General features: G+C 41.0%; 1 protein-coding gene across 1 annotated transcript; it reads left to right on the top strand.

Annotated features, from left to right (window-relative positions):
- Positions 1 to 360: 360 nt before the first annotated feature.
- On the top strand, positions 361 to 15,549 carry dhrs7 (dehydrogenase/reductase (SDR family) member 7). The gene is given in 7 exon segments (XM_067991041.1): positions 361 to 428; positions 5,071 to 5,205; positions 8,856 to 9,008; positions 9,999 to 10,105; positions 11,513 to 11,643; positions 11,645 to 11,747; positions 15,042 to 15,549. Coding segments are annotated over 6 exon segments (666 nt in total). The 5' UTR covers positions 361 to 428; positions 5,071 to 5,081; the 3' UTR covers positions 15,090 to 15,549.
- The last annotated feature ends 3,879 nt before the right edge of the window (positions 15,550 to 19,428 follow it).

The following is a 19,428-nucleotide window of genomic DNA, read 5'->3' as shown; positions in this document are numbered from 1 at the left end:
GACTGGATTAATAATTATTCAGATTCAGACACCACAGAAACCAGAGATTATTTACTCTCCAAAGAACCACCCAACCTCCAGATTTCCTCCCTCCCTACCATCCCTTTCTTTTTCACCCGTCCGACTGGCATCGAGTCCCTTCTTAAAATAGAAACAGAAAATGCTAGAAAAGCTCAGCACGTCAGGCAGCATTCCTGGTGAAAGAAACAGTGTTAACGTTTCAGGTCGATGACCCTTCGTCAGAACTGCAAGAAGTTGAAGATTAAACAGTTTTTCAGCAAGTACAGAGCTAGGGGAAAGGGGGGGGGGGGGGGGAGGAGGAGGAGGGGAAGAACGAACAAAAGGGGAGGGTCTGTGATAGGGTGGAGGGCAGGAGTGATTAAATGACAAAAGAGATGGTGCAAGGCAAGGATTTATTTCTACTGAACGTAAGTTCCATTGAAATCTTTTGCTCGCAATTGAAAATTAGTATTAATTGATTGTTCAGTAATGAATGTTTCCTCATTGCCCTGAAAGCATTTCTTTTACAAACAGTATGACGTCATGTTCGCTGTGATGTGTTTTGTAAACAATTTTACAACACCAAGTTATAGTCCAGCAATTTTATTTTAAATTCACAAGCTTTCGGAGGCTTCCTCCTTCCTCAGGTGAACGAAATGAAATCCTCGAAATGAAATCGCATTTATAATTCACAGAACAATGCTTGGTGAGTACAGACAGTTTTTTCAACTGCCCGTTGCCAAGGCAATCAGTGTGCAGACAGACAGGTGTTACCTGCAAGGTCTCAGAATATACAAATCACCAAAAAAAAACAACAAACAAAAAAAAAACAGAGATAGAGAGGTAGAAACATAGAAAAGACAGCAACTGACCCGTTATATTAAAAACAGATAACATTTGTTCGCTGGTGGGGTAACGTGTAGCGTGACATGAACCCAAGATCCCGGTTGAGGCCGTCCTCATGGGTGCGGAACTTAGAATCATAGAATCATAGAATCATAGAAGTTACAACATGGAAACAGGCCCTTCGGCCCAACATGTCCATGTCGCCCAGTTTATACCACTAAGCTAGTCCCAATTGCCTGCACTTGGCCCATATCCCTCGATACCCATCTTCCCCATGTAACTGTCCAAATGCTTTTTAAAAGACAAAATTGTACCCGCCTCTACTACTGCCTCTGGCAGCTCGTTCCAGACACTCACCACCCTTTGAGTGAAAAAATTGCCCCTCTGGATCCTTTTGTATCTCTCCCCTCTCACCTTAAATCTGTGCCCCCTCGTTATAGACTCCCCTACCTTTGGGAAAAGATTTTGACTATCGACCTTATCTATGCCCCTCATTATTTTATAGACTTCTATAAGATCACCCCTTAACCTCCTACTCTCCAGGGAATAAAGTCCCAGTCTGTCTAACCTCTCCCTGTAAGTCAAACCATCAAGTCCCGGTAGCATCCTAGTAAATCTTTTCTGCACTCTTTCTAGTTTAATAATATCCTTTCTATAATAGGGTGACCAGAACTGTACACAGTACTCCAAGTGTGGCCTCACCAATGCCCTGTACAACTTCAACAAGACATCCCAACTCCTGCATTCAATGTTCTGACCAATGAAACCAAGCATGCTGAATGCCTTCTTCACCACCCTATCCACCTGTGACTCCACTTTCAAGGAGCTATGAATCTGTACTCCCAGATCTCTTTGTTCTATAACTCTCCCCAACGCCCTACCATTAACGGAGTAGGTCCTGGCCCGATTCGATCTACCAAAATGCATCACCTCACATTTATCTAAATTAAACTCCATCTGCCATTCATCGGCCCACTGGCCCAATTTATCAAGATCCCGTTGCAATCCTAGATAACCTTCTTCACTGTCCACAATGCCACCAATCTTGGTGTCATCTGCAAACTTACTAACCATGCCTCCTAAATTCTCATCCAAATCATTAATATAAATAACAAATAACAGCGGACCCAGCACCGATCCCTGAGGCACACCGCTGGACACAGGCATCCAGTTTGAAAAACAACCCTCGACAACCACCCTCTGTCTTCTGTCGTCAAGCCAATTTTGTATCCAATTGGCTACCTCACCTTGGATCCCATGAGATTTAACCTTATGTAACAACCTACCATGCGGTACCTTGTCAAATGCTTTGCTGAAGTCCATGTAGACCACGTCTACTGCACAGCCCTCATCTATCTTCTTGGTTACCCCTTCAAAAAACTCAATCAAATTCGTGAGACATGATTTTCCTCTCACAAAACCATGCTGACTGTTCCTAATCAGTCCCTGCCTCTCCAAATGCCTGTAGATCCTGTCCCTCAGAATACCCTCTAACAACTTACCCACTACAGATGTCAGGCTCACTGGTCTGTAGTTCCCAGGCTTTTCCCTGCCGCCCTTCTTAAACAAAGGCACAACATTTGCTACCCTCCAATCTTCAGGCACCTCACCTGTCGCGGTGGATGATTCAAATATCTCTGCTAGGGGACCCGCAATTTCCTCCCTAACCTCCCATAACGTCCTGGGATACATTTCATCAGGTCCCGGAGATTTATCTACCTTGATGCGCGTTAACTTGGCTATCAATTTCTGCTCGACGATTTTGCGTTGTCGTGTGTCTCGAAGGCCGCCTTGGAGTACGCTTACCCGAAGGTCGGTGGATGAATGTCCATGACTGCTGAAGTGTTCCCCGACTGGGAGGGAACCCTCCTGTCTGGCGATTGTTGCGCGGTGTCCGTTCATCCGTTGTCACAGCGTCTGCATGGTCTCGCCAATGTACCATGCTCTGGGGCATCCTTTCCTGCAACGTATGAGGTGGACAACGTTGGCCGAGTCACAGGAGTATGAACCATGCACCTGGTGGGTGGTGTCCTCTCGTGTGATGGTGGTATCTGTGTCGATCATCTGGCATGTCTTGCAGAGGTTACCGTGGCAGGGTTGTGTGGTGATTTGTATATTCTGAGACCTTGCAGATAACACCTGTCTGTCTGCACACTGATTGCCTTGGCAACGGGCAGTTGAAAAAACTGTCTGTAATCACCAAGCATTGTTCTGTGAATTATAAATGCGATTTCATTTCGAGGATTTCATTTCGTTCACCTGAGGAAGGAGGAAGCCTCCGAAAGCTTGTGAATTTAAAATAAAATTGCTGGACTATAACTTGGTGTTGTAAAATTGTTTACAATTGTCAACCCCAGTCCATCACCGGCATCTCCACATCGTGATGTGTTTTAGTTAATTACTGGCAGACAGCGCGCAACAAAAATTTAAAAAGCTGCAAACACACAGTGGGTGGAGAGAACAAACAGTCCACGTTTCAAATGCTACCCTTCATAACTGAAAAATGCAATGAAGGTCATAGTAATATAATCAGAAAAACGCATTCAAAAAAGGATACATTCACAAAAAAAGAGCAAACCTCAGTGGAAGAAATTGTTGAGTGACCTGGCGTCCTATTTGACCCAGAGATGAGCTTCCGACCACAACTCTGCTCCATCACCAAGACCGCCTACTTCCACCTCTGTAACATTGCCCGTTTCCGCCCCTGCCTCAGCTCATCTGTTATTGAAACCCTCATGTATGCCTTTGTTACCTCTAGACTCAACTATTCCAATGCTCCTGGCTGGCCTCCCATTTTTCACCCTCCATAAACTTGAACTCATCCAAAACTCTGCTGCCCGTATCCTAATTCGCACCAAGTCCAGTTCACCCATCACGCTGAACTCGCTAAATCTACATTGGCTCCCAGTCCGGGAACACCTCGATTTTAAAATTCTCATCCTTGTTTTCAAATCCCTCCATGGCCTCACCCTCCCTACCTCTGTAACCTCTTCCAGCCCGACAACCCTCCGCGGTCTCTGCGCTCCTCCAATTCTTGCCTCTTGCGTATCCCCAAATTTTAATCGCTCCATCGTGGCTTTGCCTTCAGCTTCCTCGGCTCTAAGCTCTGGAATTCCCTCCCTAAACCCCTCTGCTTCTCTACCTCTCTCTCCTCCTTTAAGATGCTCCTTAAATCCTACCTCTTTGTCCAAGCTTTTGGTCACCTGCCCTAATATCTCCTTATGTGGCTCGGTGTGAAATGTTTTTTGATAACGCTCTCGTGAAACACCTTGAGACTACTGTGTTAAAGAAGCTATATAAATGAAAGTTGCGTGTTTCCGGTATTGACGGTCATGCCTTCAGCTGTCTGGGCCCTAAACTCTGGAATTCTCCCCCTAGAGCTCTCCACCTCGTCTCCTTTAAGTTCCTCCTTAAAACCTACCTCTTTGACCAAGTTTTTGGTCACCTGTTCTAACGTCTCCTTCTTTGGCTCAGTGTCAGTTTTTGCCTGATTACGTTCCTGAAGCGGCTTGAGATGTTTTTACTATATTAAAAGGCGCAATATAAATATAAGTTTTATGATTTTGTTCCAAATTTCTAGCATTGCAGTATTTTGCTTTTTAAAAAGAAAGACTTGCATTTATATAACGTTTTTCACGACCTCAAGACGTCCCAAAACACTTTGAAACCAATGAAGTACTTTTGCAGTGTAGTCATGGAATTTCAGTATACATGTTTATACCAGTGCAGATAGTGAAAACAGATTATGCAAATTTAGTACAAAGTTTTGCAACATTTTAAAAACACACATTTCTGGTAAAATATTGGATATATCTTGCTCACAAAATATAGCTTTTCACTTTAACAGATTGGTTTGGCCAAAACTATCAAAAATCACCAACAGCTGGGAAAGCTTAATCTTTCTTGACATTCCTGTAATATTCATTGTAAGAGAAAAAAATCTTATTGCAGCAATAGTCATAATTGCTGAACAGCAATGTGAACAGAACAAAATGGACTAATAAGTGTAATGACTTTATTATATTTAGATGTCTGGCATTATGTGGACCAAATACTTATTTTTGAGTAATTCTAATGCCTATCTGTACATCTTTATATTTTTGAACTTACTGAACCATGCTTAGATATTAAACTGTTTTATGAGCCATATGAGTGGAGAGATGAATTAAATTGAAATATCTTTTGATGATTAGTCCAATTCACACTGTTTCCTTTTTTTGTCAGATACTGGGACAATGGATCTCCTGTCTGTGTTGTGTTTCTGTCTGGTGATTTATGTGATTGTGCAGTTTGTTTGGTTCTTGAGGGCTGATGCAGATTTTACTTTGTTATGGGCTGAACACCTGGGAAACAAGCCAGGTACAGAGACTCCAATTTATTTGTACATTCAATAAATCAATTTACTTTTTATATAGTGTTATAAAAATGTAACCATTTCACCACTACAAAACTTAGTTCAGTTTTGAATTAACTGCACTTGGATTAATTGACGTACACTTCCATTTGCTCTTTTTACCTTCATCAGTAAATTTTCACAATCATGCAGCATTTAAATAAATTAAATGGCTCAGTCGGTAAATGTATTTTAGATTGTGATGCTGAGCCAGAAAGATAAGGAAGATCCAAGTTTGATCCCTGGTTTGTGTTGGTTAGTGGACTTCAGCTTTGATGACATTGGGAATACTACAGTTAGCCTCAGTGCCCCTGGATTAAGGAGTGTAAAAATCAGCCAACATTCCCATTGACATCCTGTAGGTAAAAAGCATCTCTGATGCACATCTAGTAACTGCAGTAAATCTCCACGGGGCAGTTTCTAGCCTTACCAGGTGCTAGCTCTATTGGCTTTATTCAGTATAGGTGGAGATGTCAATTTCATCTGGCAGTTCGGCAACATTAACTTCAAATCAATCCTGCACGTCGTTAAGAACTGTAGCATCTGTCTCATCATTCCTGACCTCTATTCAGTCACTTATGAGAAAGTTCCATATGTTAACTTTTTGAGTGAAGAATCCAGCTTAGCTGTGATTCCCCTGTCTCCCTCCATCAAATAGCCTGCCAACACTTACCGTCTACAACAACAGCAACTGCTTGCATATAGCGCCTTTAACGTAGTAATACGTCCCAAGGCGCTTCACAGGAGTGATTTTCAAACAAAATTTGACACTAAGCCACATAAGGAGATATTAGGACAGGTGACCAAGAGCTTGGTCAAAGAGGTAGGTTTTATGGAGTGTCTTAAAGGAAGAGAGAGCGAGGTAGAGAGGCAGAGAGGTTTAGGGAGGGAATTCTAGAGCTTAGGGCCTAGGCAGCTGAAGGCACAGCTGCCAATGGTGGAGCGAATCGGGGATATGCAGGAGGCAAGAATTGGTGGAGCGCACAGATCTCGGAGGGTTGTAGGGCTGGAGAAGGTTATAGAGACAGGGAGGGGAGAGGCCATAGAGGGATTTGAAAACAAGGATGAGCATTTTAAAATCGAGGCATAGCTGGACCAGGTGTCAATGTAGGTCAGCAAGTACAGGGGTGATGGGTGATCATATATGGCCCTTGGGTAAGTTTTTGGTGGGCTGATGATACCTGTGGAACCATACACTAACATATGTCAGGACCTTCAAGAAAAGGAGAGAAAATTGGAATCTTGTAAAGAAAAAGATATTGATTACAAAATTCAATAAAACAGCCGCAGAAAATTTGGATAGCTGGATAATTATTTAAACAGATTATTACCTGAACTAAAATGGTACTGAAAAAAAACATTATCCTAGATTTTCTTGGCACTTGTCCTGAAAGCTAAATGTAATGCCTAGCTGATTGACATTTGGTTGTTGCAAAGTGGCTTTGTGTATCTAGAGTAACGGACATCATAGGCAAATCTTCACCTATTACCATTTCCAGAAGAAAAGGCAGTTTTGCCCATCTCAGCACTCAGCTGCTGTGAGAGGATGGCGACTTGGATCCCCAATGTGCCTATTGGCACAAAGTAGCCAACCATCTCATGCTCTCCTGCACTGAGGAAGTATCTAATTGAAGCACTATTGTTCACAAATGGTCTTCAAGAGGAAGTACTATGGAGAAAACAGTATATATACACACACACTCGAGATTATAAAATATGATTGCACTACAGCTGTTGTTTTTGCTGAGTGGCCTTGGCAAGGTTTGGGAGCTGTTTCATCAGGTGGCAGATTTGTGAGTTGTGTTCCAAAGGGAAGGCTGAAGGCTTTTGTGCAGAGGACATTGGGAGATGTGGACAGGGTTGTTAATGGGGTGTCAGAATTTCAGATTAGATTGGAAGATCTCCTGTACAGGAGTGGGTGCAATTCTCTTGCTGCTGGCCAAGGGTTCTCTCTTTTTAAAAAAAAAATCACTCTCAGGATGTGGATGTTGCTGGAAAGGCCGGTATGGCCCATCCCTAGAAGCCCATACAACTGAGTGGCTTGCTAGGCTACTTTAGAGGGCAGTTAACAGTCAACCACTTTCATGTGGTAATGTAGTCACACATCGGCAAGACCAGCAGGTTTCCTTCCTAAAGGACATTAGTGAACCAATTTTTACCACAATTTGACAGCTTCATGGTCACTTACTGACGCCAGCTTTTTTTTAAATTTCCAGATTCATAAAACTGAATTCAAACTCTCAAATGTCATGGTGGGATTTGAACTCTCATTCTCTGGATTATGAGTTCAGGCCTCTGGATTACTAATAGTAACATAACTACTACACTACCATACCCCCTTTATGTTGCTCCTGTTGTTCTTGGTGGTCCCCTTCCTGCACCTGGAAGGCTTCCTCCTGCAACGCTTCCAATGACAATACCTCTTTGCAGGGCAAAATTGTGCAACATGCCTATACTATGCTTGATAATAACTCCAGTGGAGTTATATACTTCACTATATCTGTGTCAACTGGTATCCTGAGAGACTGCAGAAGTGTCATAAACTATGGCTGTGGAGGTTAGTCTTCAATCCCCCAGGACCCATCCTGAGAATTGTTTTGCAGGGTTATATTGGCAGGATCCTGGACTGCCTTAAAATGAGGGCATTGTGATGCCTGCTGGGTAGTAAAGCATTTATTTGCATTATGCGATGCTAATGGTTGCAGCTGAGATGAACACATAGATTGGAATCCTTTGTGATTCATGTAGATAGTGCTGCTGTCTAATGGAGCATATAGAGCCACATGGGTACAATCAATAACCCCTAGCATTTTCACGAATCCTGCCACTCTATAAAATTTTAGAGCCCGCTTATACTGCTTTCAGTTGTCCATAGGGAAGAAGATGAACCGTGATGCTTGAGCAAACAATGCATTTGTGATTTACTTCCAACATTTACGCATTGCTGATATTCCAGAATGTCTGCAGTGGTAGCTCAAAAGAATGCCGATGCATAAAAGTTGAGTGCGATTATAATTTTAACAGCCGCTGGCAGTGCTGTGGCTATGATGGGGTTTGGGTGCCATTCTACTTACTGCATGTGGCATAACTATTTCCTTGGTGAACTGAAGCCTCTATATGCATTGTTCTTTGGACTAGAGGTATATACACCTCAAGGTGGGTGCCAATCTCTTCAGGTGTAGCCTCACATGCCTTGAATTCCCATGTAGTGTCTAGTAACCCTAAATGACTAGTTTAACTTATCAGATAAAGGGAACGGTGCAAAATGGAAGTCATACAAAATTGGCTCTAGGGCATCATCACATCATTGTGCACTAATTTACATGTAGCTGTCCACTAACTGGCAGGTGTTTCCTGCAATACTTCAAAACCCGATTGGAGAATTGTAAGAGGAAAAGAGGGTAGAGATCTGACGTGATGAATTTCTGCCCAATTTTCCAATCAGGAACACCCATTTTACGTCCAATGAATGGATGTTCTCAATTACAAAATCTAGGCTAGTGTGTCCACACCATCTGTACCACTTTTAAAGGCATACATTTTATCCATAAAACAAAATAAATGATTAATTTGTATAAGGAAAAATATCATGCATTGTGTACTTAATGTTTGACAGAAGACAAACTCTCCCAGAAAGTGGTATGGATAACAGGGGCCTCTACTGGAATTGGAGAGGAGTTAGCATACCAGCTAGCAAAATTAGGAGCTTCATTGGTGCTGTTTGCAAGGAGAGAGGCTGAACTGCAATGAGTTAAACAAAACTGCCTAGGTAAGTAAACAAATTTAAAACACCATTGAAGTTGATTACTGGAAGAGTAGATTTAGAAAAGTAAACTGCTAGAAATTAATTTACTATTGTGCTGTTTGGTATCCTCACAAAAATCCTCTTTATACGGAGCTTCGGGGGTTAAAACAGATTGAAACAGAGCAGAAGGGGTATGTAATGATTTCAAAAAGACACAGGAGATATCTGGTGAGAAATATGTAATTCATATATGCAATTTAAAGCTTAGTCTTGTGGACTGGGTCTGCAATTTAACTGTTCTTATTTTTTTCCCCTTTAGTGAAGGTGCAGACCCCATTTCATTTTTCATCCATTCCCTTATTCAAATCTTCCTGGCTCGAGCATCATCCGTGGTCAAGACAACTGCCAATGCCCCTCTTGATCCAGTTGCTAGGAAATAAACAAGAGTAGCTTTTGTCCAATTTTCCCAGCCTCTATGATCAAGTGGCTGGCTTCTACTGAGCACTAAAGGCAGCATGCACTTCCCGCCAGCTATTTTATTGGCAGCTCTGCTGAGGTCAGTGCTCTGAAGACTGCCAAGCGTATCATTGGAGGATAGTGCATTCTACCTCTGGTGAGGTATATTAAATGGCACAATAAACTTGTTCCCTGGGCTTACAAGATGTGCTTTTAATTTTGTATAGAGCTATATACACAGGGTGCAGGAAGTAACATCGAAAGTCACTAACACGTTAAATTATGATAGGAATGAAAATTAAATATTTCTGTTTTTCACCAGGAATGCCTCAATATTTCCAAATAGAGAATGGGAGAATTTTTGTTGATTTTGCCTTTATTTTCCACATTTTGTTATAATTGTATTTCAACTAAATTTGTTAGTAGCCATGCTTTAGCTGAATTTTTCTTTAATAAGGCATAGTAAAAATTGCAAACCAAAGAAAAAAATGGATGGGTTTGAGAAACATCTTTTGTTTTAATATTCCCTTCTGTGAGTGTGTATGTCTCATTTTGTAGATCGTAGCAAGCTACAAGAAAAGGATATTCTTGTTCTGCTACTTGACCTGAATGAAAGCAGTTCCCATGAGACTGCAACAAAAAGCGTTGTCCAGCACTTTGGTAAAGTACGTTGCCTAATGATTATCTATTATTAAATGTAATAAAGCTGTTGTACCCTGTTAAATAATTGATAAAAGTAGAAAGAATGAAAAATAAATGTTACATTTCAGCGATGAAACTGGCTTTTTTGTTAATTATATTTATCAGAATGTGAGAAAAGTACATTTTTAATAAATTTCTGCATTCAAATGCTTCTGGTTTTGTTTGGTTTCAATTTACACTAATTTAAGGCTTCTTTTTAGCAGCGTCCATTTCTCATTCCTCCTGTAAAGATGGGTGGGTAGGGTTCTATAATTTTCTTTGTGAGTGTGCTGTTCATTGCACAAAATGGGATATGAACTAATAGTTGCCAGTTTATTAGATTTGCTAGTATTTTTTTTCTAAAAGTCAGGAGAAAGTAATACTACAATAATATTAACTCATTCCAGAGTTTATCATTTCAGCATCATACTGACTTATAGTACATAGTTGCTTACTTCACTGGCCTGGTCAAAGCATCTGCAGTAAGGCCATACATACTTGACTAATGCAAATATCTCTTGTTTGGATCATTTTACATTCACTTTGGCATTTTATGTTCCAATTATTACTACTGTTTTATGTATATTGATAGGCAGTGGTTCTATGCATCAGGTGCAGTTACTTCAAAATATATTTATGTAACTTTAATAATTGCATCCACAATATCTTTTGTTAACAAAGTCTCATTTGTGCAGAAATGAAATGGGAACTACGAACAAATGATTTGATTCTTGGGATATATGGCTATATTGTACACTTAAACATCACTAAGGTCTACATTTAAACAATTCTGAAAAAAAAACTGTCTTAGATATGCAATATAATGTATGTAAAGTATTTATTGTTTGTGACAAATTATGTCATTTACAATGCAAAACTGGTGACAATTTTTTTCATTTAAAATGATAAAAATATTCACATCTGAGATCATCTTCATCCCTCTGGTTTGGAGACTACATTTCTTTTGGCACAAATGAGCCCTTGCAGGTTGACATTATGCAGCTGCGGTGGCATATGAGTACCAAAATTCACTTACATTTTTAAGACTTCCCTCACAAGAAGCTTGACTTCTGCTTTCTAATTTTCCCTGCCATTTTTATCTCGTTGGCCAGTAGAAACAATTCTTCATATGTTGAGAAAAATGAAATTGAAAAAAAATCTTATTTGTTAATCTAATTCAGTCACTGATTTCTGCTTATATTTCACTGAACTGCATAAATTAGTAGACTGGTACAGCTGTAGTGATAACAAAAGATCCATGTTATTTCTGCACATATGCTCTAAGTCTGAAAACCCATTAAAACACTTTTTTTTGTTTAGCCAAGAAATATTCAAAACTTTTCTGTTGCTCATTTAATTTTTCTCAGTGGCTGTGTTGTGTTTTTTTGCAGATTGACATTTTGGTCAATAATGCTGGGCGTTCCCAGCGCTTCCTATTCCTGGACACAAACCTTGATGTTTACAAAGCTATAACGCAACTGAACTTCCTTGGTACAGTCTCACTGACCAAGTGTGTTTTACCTGATCAAGCAGAAGAAAGGACAAATAGTCACTATCAGTAGCTTGGCAGGCCTTGTTGCTGCACCTGTTTCTACAGGTTATGAAAGTAGTAAACATGCTCTTCAGGTAGGTGGTTTAACTGCATTTAGTAATTATTGTAACTGTCACAAACTCATCTAATTGACCTTTGTTCTTCGACTGTTAGTTTTCTGATGGTGTAAGTGTTATTCATTTTTATCAGTTTAACCAACTAAAACTAAGCGACTTACCAGCACAGTGCTTAGAGTACAATGGACCTGCCTAGCTCAGGTATTGGACTACCAAGTCTGCCAGAGGGTTGTGACAAAGGGTCATAGACCTGAAACGTTAACATACCTTCCTCCTTCCACAGAGACTGCTTACCTCCCTCCTCCCCACTAGTTGATCAGACATCTGGCAAATGCAGATTTGTCCCAGATTTGGGACAGCAGGGAGCAGAAACTCCCCATGGTCATTATGCTGAGTTCAATTCACCAAAACGTGAGTGCATTGCCACCTGATCATTGTAAGGCTCAGAGGAACCATACTTGTATTGCTTTTATTGATTTTCATAATGTTCAACCTAGTGTGGAGTTCATGTATTTCTTTGTCACGAAGATCAAGACCATCCATTCAGCTGCTTCCCATTACTTCCTAAGCCAAACCTCTGGTTTCCTCCCACTCTATCCTTGAAGTCTCAGTCTCTTTCTCTCATTTCTGCCCCTCTAGCCCCCTTGACCTTATTCCCACTAAACCCTTGGCCACTCATTGTTGCTTCTTGAACCCCATTCTAACTTAACATGGTAACAGGTTCCCTTCTTTAGGTGCTGCCCCTTTCCCTTTTAACACCACCATCAATCCTTCTCAAGAATAAAAACCCTAGACTTTGTTGTCCTTGCCAACTACTGCCTTAATTCCAACCTCCTTTCTTCTCCCAGCTCCTTTAATGTGTTGTTACCGCCCAGAACTGTGCCATAACATCCCACAACTCCTGTCTGAATCCCACTATCTAGCTTCCATGCCTCCCACAGCACCAAACAGTCATAAACAAAGTAACAAACAACATTCTCTGTGACTATGGTGCATTATCCCTCCTTGAATTTTAACTTATTTTATCATAGCCTGAGCATCTGTAGCAATGACTTCTCTTTCTACTCCTGCATGCTCACTACCAGACTCCCTGAAGGATCTATCATGACCCCCACTTCTTCCACATTTGCATGCTGCCCCTTGGCAACATCACCCACAGACATGGAGTCAGCTTCACATACCCCAATAACATCCAACTTTACCTCTTCACCTCCACTGTTGACAACTCTACTCTCTATTCACTGTCAGACAATATCAATAACATCCGGCATTAGATGAGTCTTAACTCTCCAGCTAAACATCTTCAGCCCCTGCCACAAACTTCCTTCCCTGGTCACTGCATCAGGCTAACTGTTTCCTGCAGTTCCAAGATATGTGAGGTTAGGTGGAAGATTAACTGAATCTATTTCTCTCAAAAGAATATTGGGGCAAGAATTATGCATTGTCACCAATACTATTCAATATCTTCATCGATGTTGTGTTGGATAACATAAGGGAAAGTCTCAGATTAGCTGTTCCCGAATTTTCTGAAAGAATCACAGTACTACCTTTTGCAGATGATATGTTGTTGGCGGACTCGCCTGGAGACCTGGTGGGCTCTATTTCCCATCTGAACAATGAGCTAGCTGGTGCAGTATATTATAGGTGTCCCCAATTGCAGTATTATGGCTTGTGGTTCAAAGAGAATCTCAAAAGTTATTGATCGGAAGATACAAGATGCACCCGCCCCAATTGTTGATTCATATTGGTGTCTTTGGGTTCTGGTGGATGCCAACTAGTTTCTTCAGGAGCACGCTGAGAAGAGGTGGTGGCCTTTAGTCTTTCTTAGCTTTCTTTAATGACAGCAAAATCCCAGTGGATTCAGCAAAATTTATAGCTATTGTGCCATCGGCATTACCGTCGCCGAATCCCCCACCATCAACATCCTGGGGGTCACCATTGACCAGAAACTTAACTGGACCAGCCATATAAGTGCTGTGGCTACAAGAGCAGGTCAAAGGCTGGGTATTCTGCAGCGAGTGACTCACCTCCTGACTCTCCAAAGCCTTTCCACCATCCACAAGGCACAAGTCAGGAGTGTGATGGAATACTCTCCACTTGCCTGAAAAAGTGCAGCTCCAACAACACTCAAGAAGCTCGACACAATCCAGGACAAAGCAGCCAGCTTGATTGGCACCCCATCCACCGCCCTAAACATTCACTCCCTTCACCACCGGCGCACCGTGGTCGCAGTGTATACCATCTACAGGATGCACTGCAGCAGCTCACCATGGCTTCTTCAACAGCACCTCCCAAACCAGTGACCTCTACCACCTAGAACCTAGAAGGTTAAGGGAAACAGGCACATGGGAACACCACCACCTGCACGTTCCCCTCCAAGTCACCCCAACTTAGAAGTATATCGCCGTTCCTTCATCGTCGCTGGGTCAAAATCCTGGAACTCCCTACCTAACAGCACTGTGGAAGAACCTTCACCACGCGGACTGCAGGGGTTCAAGGCAGTGGCTCACCACCACGTTCTCAAGGGCAATTAGGGATGGGCAATAAATGCTGGCCTTGCCAGCGACACCCACATCCCATCAACGAATAAAAAAAATGGGACACCAAAGGAGGAGTTCAGCCAAGATTTTCATAGAATTAAACATTAAAATGAGTTTTAATAGTAAACCTAACTTCACAATGGCTAAAAGTTAAGTCCACATTCAGCTTAGCCAAACTCAGGTTTATGCAAATCATAGCTTTTCCAATTTCCCAGTTCACTTACCTAACTCTGTTAAAGCTGTTTGTATAATATTGAATTTATTGATTTATATCCCTGAGTTGTAAATAATCTTTATATATAAAAGTTGTTGAGTCCATCATTCTCTGACAGATGCAAAATAAGTTTTTTTTTAAAAGAGAAAAGGAAGCCACTCATTTCCTTCTAGCTTTTCAAACCTTGGGAGGAGTCAGGAATCTACAACCAGCTATCAATCTGCAGAAAAATAAATCACTCTCTAATTTACCTAATGAGGAATTACCCTCTACCTGACCTAAGAAGGTGCCTATTTATGGATTTAAAGGGATTCTGCTCCACTTTAGCAGCATAATAATACACCATGTGTTACATGATTATAATGCTCATAAACCATGCATCTTCCAAAATAACCTAAGCACCCCAAAGTAGATCCTTTAATGTATACAGATGATTCCTTTTCTAACTTTCATACAATTGAGATTTACAGACATCACAATTGTACTCAGGAGCATCTTTGTTCCTTTCCCAGCCTCCTACTCCCTTTGTTAATTGAATGTTTTTTTTTTGTATTTTAGGATGCTGATGCCTCTTATTTTGGAAAGATAAAGGTTAAAGCAACTTGAAGCTGTGACCATTAAGATCTTTTACAAAGGAAAATGAAGTTTTACCAAACACAGTTATGATGAAAATACATAATTGTATACTATCCATCGCAGTCCTTTCCCACATCTTGGGCCTGAAATTGCACTGAGCGACAAACAGACATCGCCTGCCGCTTGTCAGTAACTAACTCATCCAGAAATCTTTCCCGGGCTTCTGGGGGCTAACTTGCTTTAATTGAGACCTGCAAGAAATGCAACAATCTTTCCCGGGCTTCTCTGAGCTGTGAGAGGAGGAAAGGCTCCCTCTGCCCCTCCACCAATCAGCTTGATGCAAGCCACACTTTGAGAACCAGGAAGTGAAGCTCATTCACAAACCACGCAGACTAAGAACCAGGAAGTGTCAGATAAGATTAGTAAATGTACTATAAAATCAGATAGAGAAAGCGAAATAAAGAGAGGGTAAGTTTAAAAGACTGTGATAAAAGAGACAAAAAAAACCTTACCATGTCATTAAAAGTTAGTTTAGACCTGATATAACTCAGCGTACTTTTTTTTTCTGGTCAGATTAGTTAGTTTCCAGCTGGACAGGAGAGCAATTTTATGCTGGTCCATTGATTCCAGCCAGCGATATTTTAACGCAAAGCTGTCAGATCAGCAGGAAATCAGGAAGAGCAGGTTCCGGATTTAGGTGTTTGACTGCTTATGCGTGCTTGCTGGAACTTGCTCTTCCAGTTGCCCTGAACAGTGAGCCCTGTTAGCCTTGCTGTTATTTCTGGGTTATTTTATTTAAATTTAGATAACAAAGAACTTGCATATGTATATAGTGCCTTTTACATCCTCTGGACACTCAGAGGATGTGAAAAGCACTATAAAAATGCAAGTTATTTCTTTGTTATCTAAACTTTTTGCAGTATAGTCATTATTTTGTGCATCCAAGCTACTGAGTAATGAAATCCTACCTACAATTTTTTTCCCCTTGTCGAAAACTTAATTACCTATTATACACAATGCATTAACTCCAAACACTTATTTTCAGACAGGTAAGAATTTTAATTAAAAGAAACTTGAGCTCAAGTGGAAGGGTGTCTAATACAATGGTTAGAACCACCTCTTCACTGTACATAGGGAGACAGTTCATATTTATACAGTTAAATTAGTAATGTCTGCCTATCATAGAATATGGGCGTACATGTACATTCTTATTGGTTCAAGTGGTTAGTCAATCAAAAATAGGGAACCCACCCTCTAGTTTCTCATGACTGTCTCGTGGTTCTTAAACAGAGTCTGGGAAAACACGTTTCCTTAGCAACACTGTTTCTTATCAGTGGTTCTGTACCTAGTCTCATGGCTATATGGTCATTAATTTCTGTTAGTTAGACAGTTATCTCATAAGCAGACAATAGCTCTTCTGTGTGTCTTTGGTAAGAACTAATAACATAAGCTTTCTATTATATTCAGCTGGTCAGCTAACATGGTCAACTTATCCATCATGCTTTTCAGCTTTATGGTTTAGGTGTATTAGAAAGTTAATTTGGTCAGGCATTTCTTTATGGTTTTCCACATTCCCCCCTTTTGTCCTATCTATATATATATATATATATATATATATATATAAAAATATATAAATAAAAGGACAATACTCTAATAGAGCATTATTCCACCCAGACGTTCAAACTGCTCCTGCACCTCATCCTGTGTCACCCCTACTTGCACCATCAAATTTGTGGGTGCTATATGTGTACCCAGATTGGACATCATAACACAGCAACATTTGACAAAGCAATAGACTATAAGAATTATAACAACAAATATGACTAGTCCCTGAACTAGAGAAGTCCCAATAGAACCCAGCCATCCCGTTGCCCAGCCCCAAAGAGTGAATGAAGGGGGCTGCTTGAATTTCTCAACTTCGCTTTGAATGTGAACGGCCAAATCAGTAATATTCTCTGAACTATCAGGTATGTAGGTACAACATTCAGATCCAATTAGTGCGCATGTTCCTCCTTTCTCTGCCAATCGGTAATCAAGGGCCATATGGTTTTGTAAGGTGACCGTACGAATGGCTATCATTTCTGCGCTTATTTCCTTTAAGGCTTCTGCCGTATCATTAGCAACTATTTCCCAGATTTTGGCTAATTTAATAATTTCTCTGGTGGCCATGCTCACTCACCACCTAGGGAAAGCAATGGCCCAGAATCGGTCAGCCTCAGTAATTACCCTCTTTACTCGTTGCCCAGCAGGATATTGAGGCAGGGATGATGAGTGTTGGACATATGGGATCACATATCCCAAGTAACATGATCCTGTCCATTTTTGAGGCAACCATGGGTATTGCCTTGTGGCCACAAATAAAGAAGGTTTCATTATACGCAGTAATTGCAGGGGAATTCTTTATGTTTATTCTATCTATGTAAATTTGGCCACCTGTGCAAGGCTTCCATCTGATGGTACTACTGATGCTGGTTTCTGTCATATTTATATACTGAGTGCAATTACTCCATCCCATTACATCACCCCCTACTGAATTCTTAAACATATTGCTCCATTAGTTCTTGGTGTATTTGTAAGGATTAGAAAAGGAGGTTTATGGGTCCGATCGTAATTAGGTTGGTACCACCCCCGAAATTTGGTTTCACATTTCGTTGTGATTGTGTACTCCTCCCATTGCTTTCTCACAAACATTGTCATACTTGTTCTCGCACTCATCCAGCCACTATCTTGCATTCTGTTCCCATTAATTTCAATTTGATTTATTACCCACTCTGCTATTTCTTGGGAAGTTAGGGGGACTGGTCTGAGTGGAATGCCTCCCTTGGATTGAATTGGGATATGTGAGCACACCCAGCAACTAGAGATACCCTGACGCTTTGCATACATATATGACATGTATAAAAAATATTGACATGCAGTTCCCTTGAAACACGATTGAGTCTACTTGCAGCAGGGGTTGTAGCAGGTTTTATGCCAGTTCCCACCCACACGATCAGGCATGCCGAGCCAATTATTCTCATATGATTTAAAAGTTTAGGACATGCCATGCTGCAACAGTCTCTCATAACAGTTTAATTAATCAGTCAGTTTTTTTTTCTGGTACGCCGTCGGGGTCCTTGTATGGGGATTTATGGGTTAATTAATCAACTACTACGCCTGACCTTTGAACTCGAGATTGGGACCCACCCCTTTTTTTTCCTTAATCCAAATTTTTATCCCTATAATATCCTCTTAGATGTTGTACCTCATCTTAACCAGGTTCCCTTCGTGTTGGCCACCAGTTCGGGTGGAAGAGAGGCAGAGCATCTGATAATCCTATCAAACTATGATTGTCTTCCCTTTTACATGCACCTTACCCCAGCGGGTGCTACTCCCGGTACCATTAAGATGTGTTCTTAGTTGAAATCACAGAGACAATGGGGACATTCTCACCCAGGCTCTGTTTTACTATCTTTGCCAAACCCTTCATCCTCTACTTACATTTATTACATGCCATGAAAACCAAGAATCATATTGCAACAAACTGCACTACGACTAATACATGTGAAATTAATCTAATCTGAGGATGGATCTGTGTTTTCAGTCTCCAATTCCAGAGGTCATCTCACCAAGTGGTGACTTTAATTTGGTCAATGTCATGCTTAATATTTTTATTGTCCTGTTGTAGGTTATAATAAACCTTCTGGGAGAGGCATATCTCCATTCGCAATGCTTTCAAGTATTTAGGCAACAGGGGTGTCAGATACCCAAATGTGTCCTGATATTCTTTTAAGTCCTTTTTGATATCCTCAGAAACTTGTACGGTGGTGAGGTTATGCCGGTGTATCTCTACCAGTTCCTTGGGTCTAATCCGAACCGGGACTTCAGGAATAAAGCAGAACTCTGGACTTAAAATATCACAAGTTAGATTGGCATATTTAAATGTTTTCAAATTAGTTGTAACACAGTATTCGCCCTCTCCGGCATATGCCACTTGAGTGGGTTTTAGATCCGCCTCTAGGGCCTCCATGGTACAGTTAATATCCTGATTGGTACCGGTATTGTTAAACCCACACTGTGCTTCTGGGCTGTGTCCAACACTATGTGGACATACAGTGACTGCATGTCTAGTAACACATCCCTTTAATTTTGTTCCAGCCAAATTCCCTTTAATTTTTTTTTCAGCATATGGTAACATATTGTGATGGGATATGTGCATTTCGTCCTTCACTACCCCAATATTCTGTACTTGTTACACCTCTCGTCCCTGGGTTTCGGGTGCCATCACCAGTATTACTAGTACCAACCCTAGGAGCCCTCCTCCGTCAGGTTTACACTCCACTTGAGTGGGGTACACCGGCACCATTGCCCTGAATTGGCAAGGGGTGAT

Source organism: Heptranchias perlo, chromosome 10 (assembly GCF_035084215.1).
Source record: "Heptranchias perlo isolate sHepPer1 chromosome 10, sHepPer1.hap1, whole genome shotgun sequence".
Classification (NCBI taxonomy): Eukaryota; Metazoa; Chordata; class Chondrichthyes; order Hexanchiformes; family Hexanchidae; genus Heptranchias; species Heptranchias perlo.
This window is presented reverse-complemented; position numbering and strand designations above follow the sequence as displayed.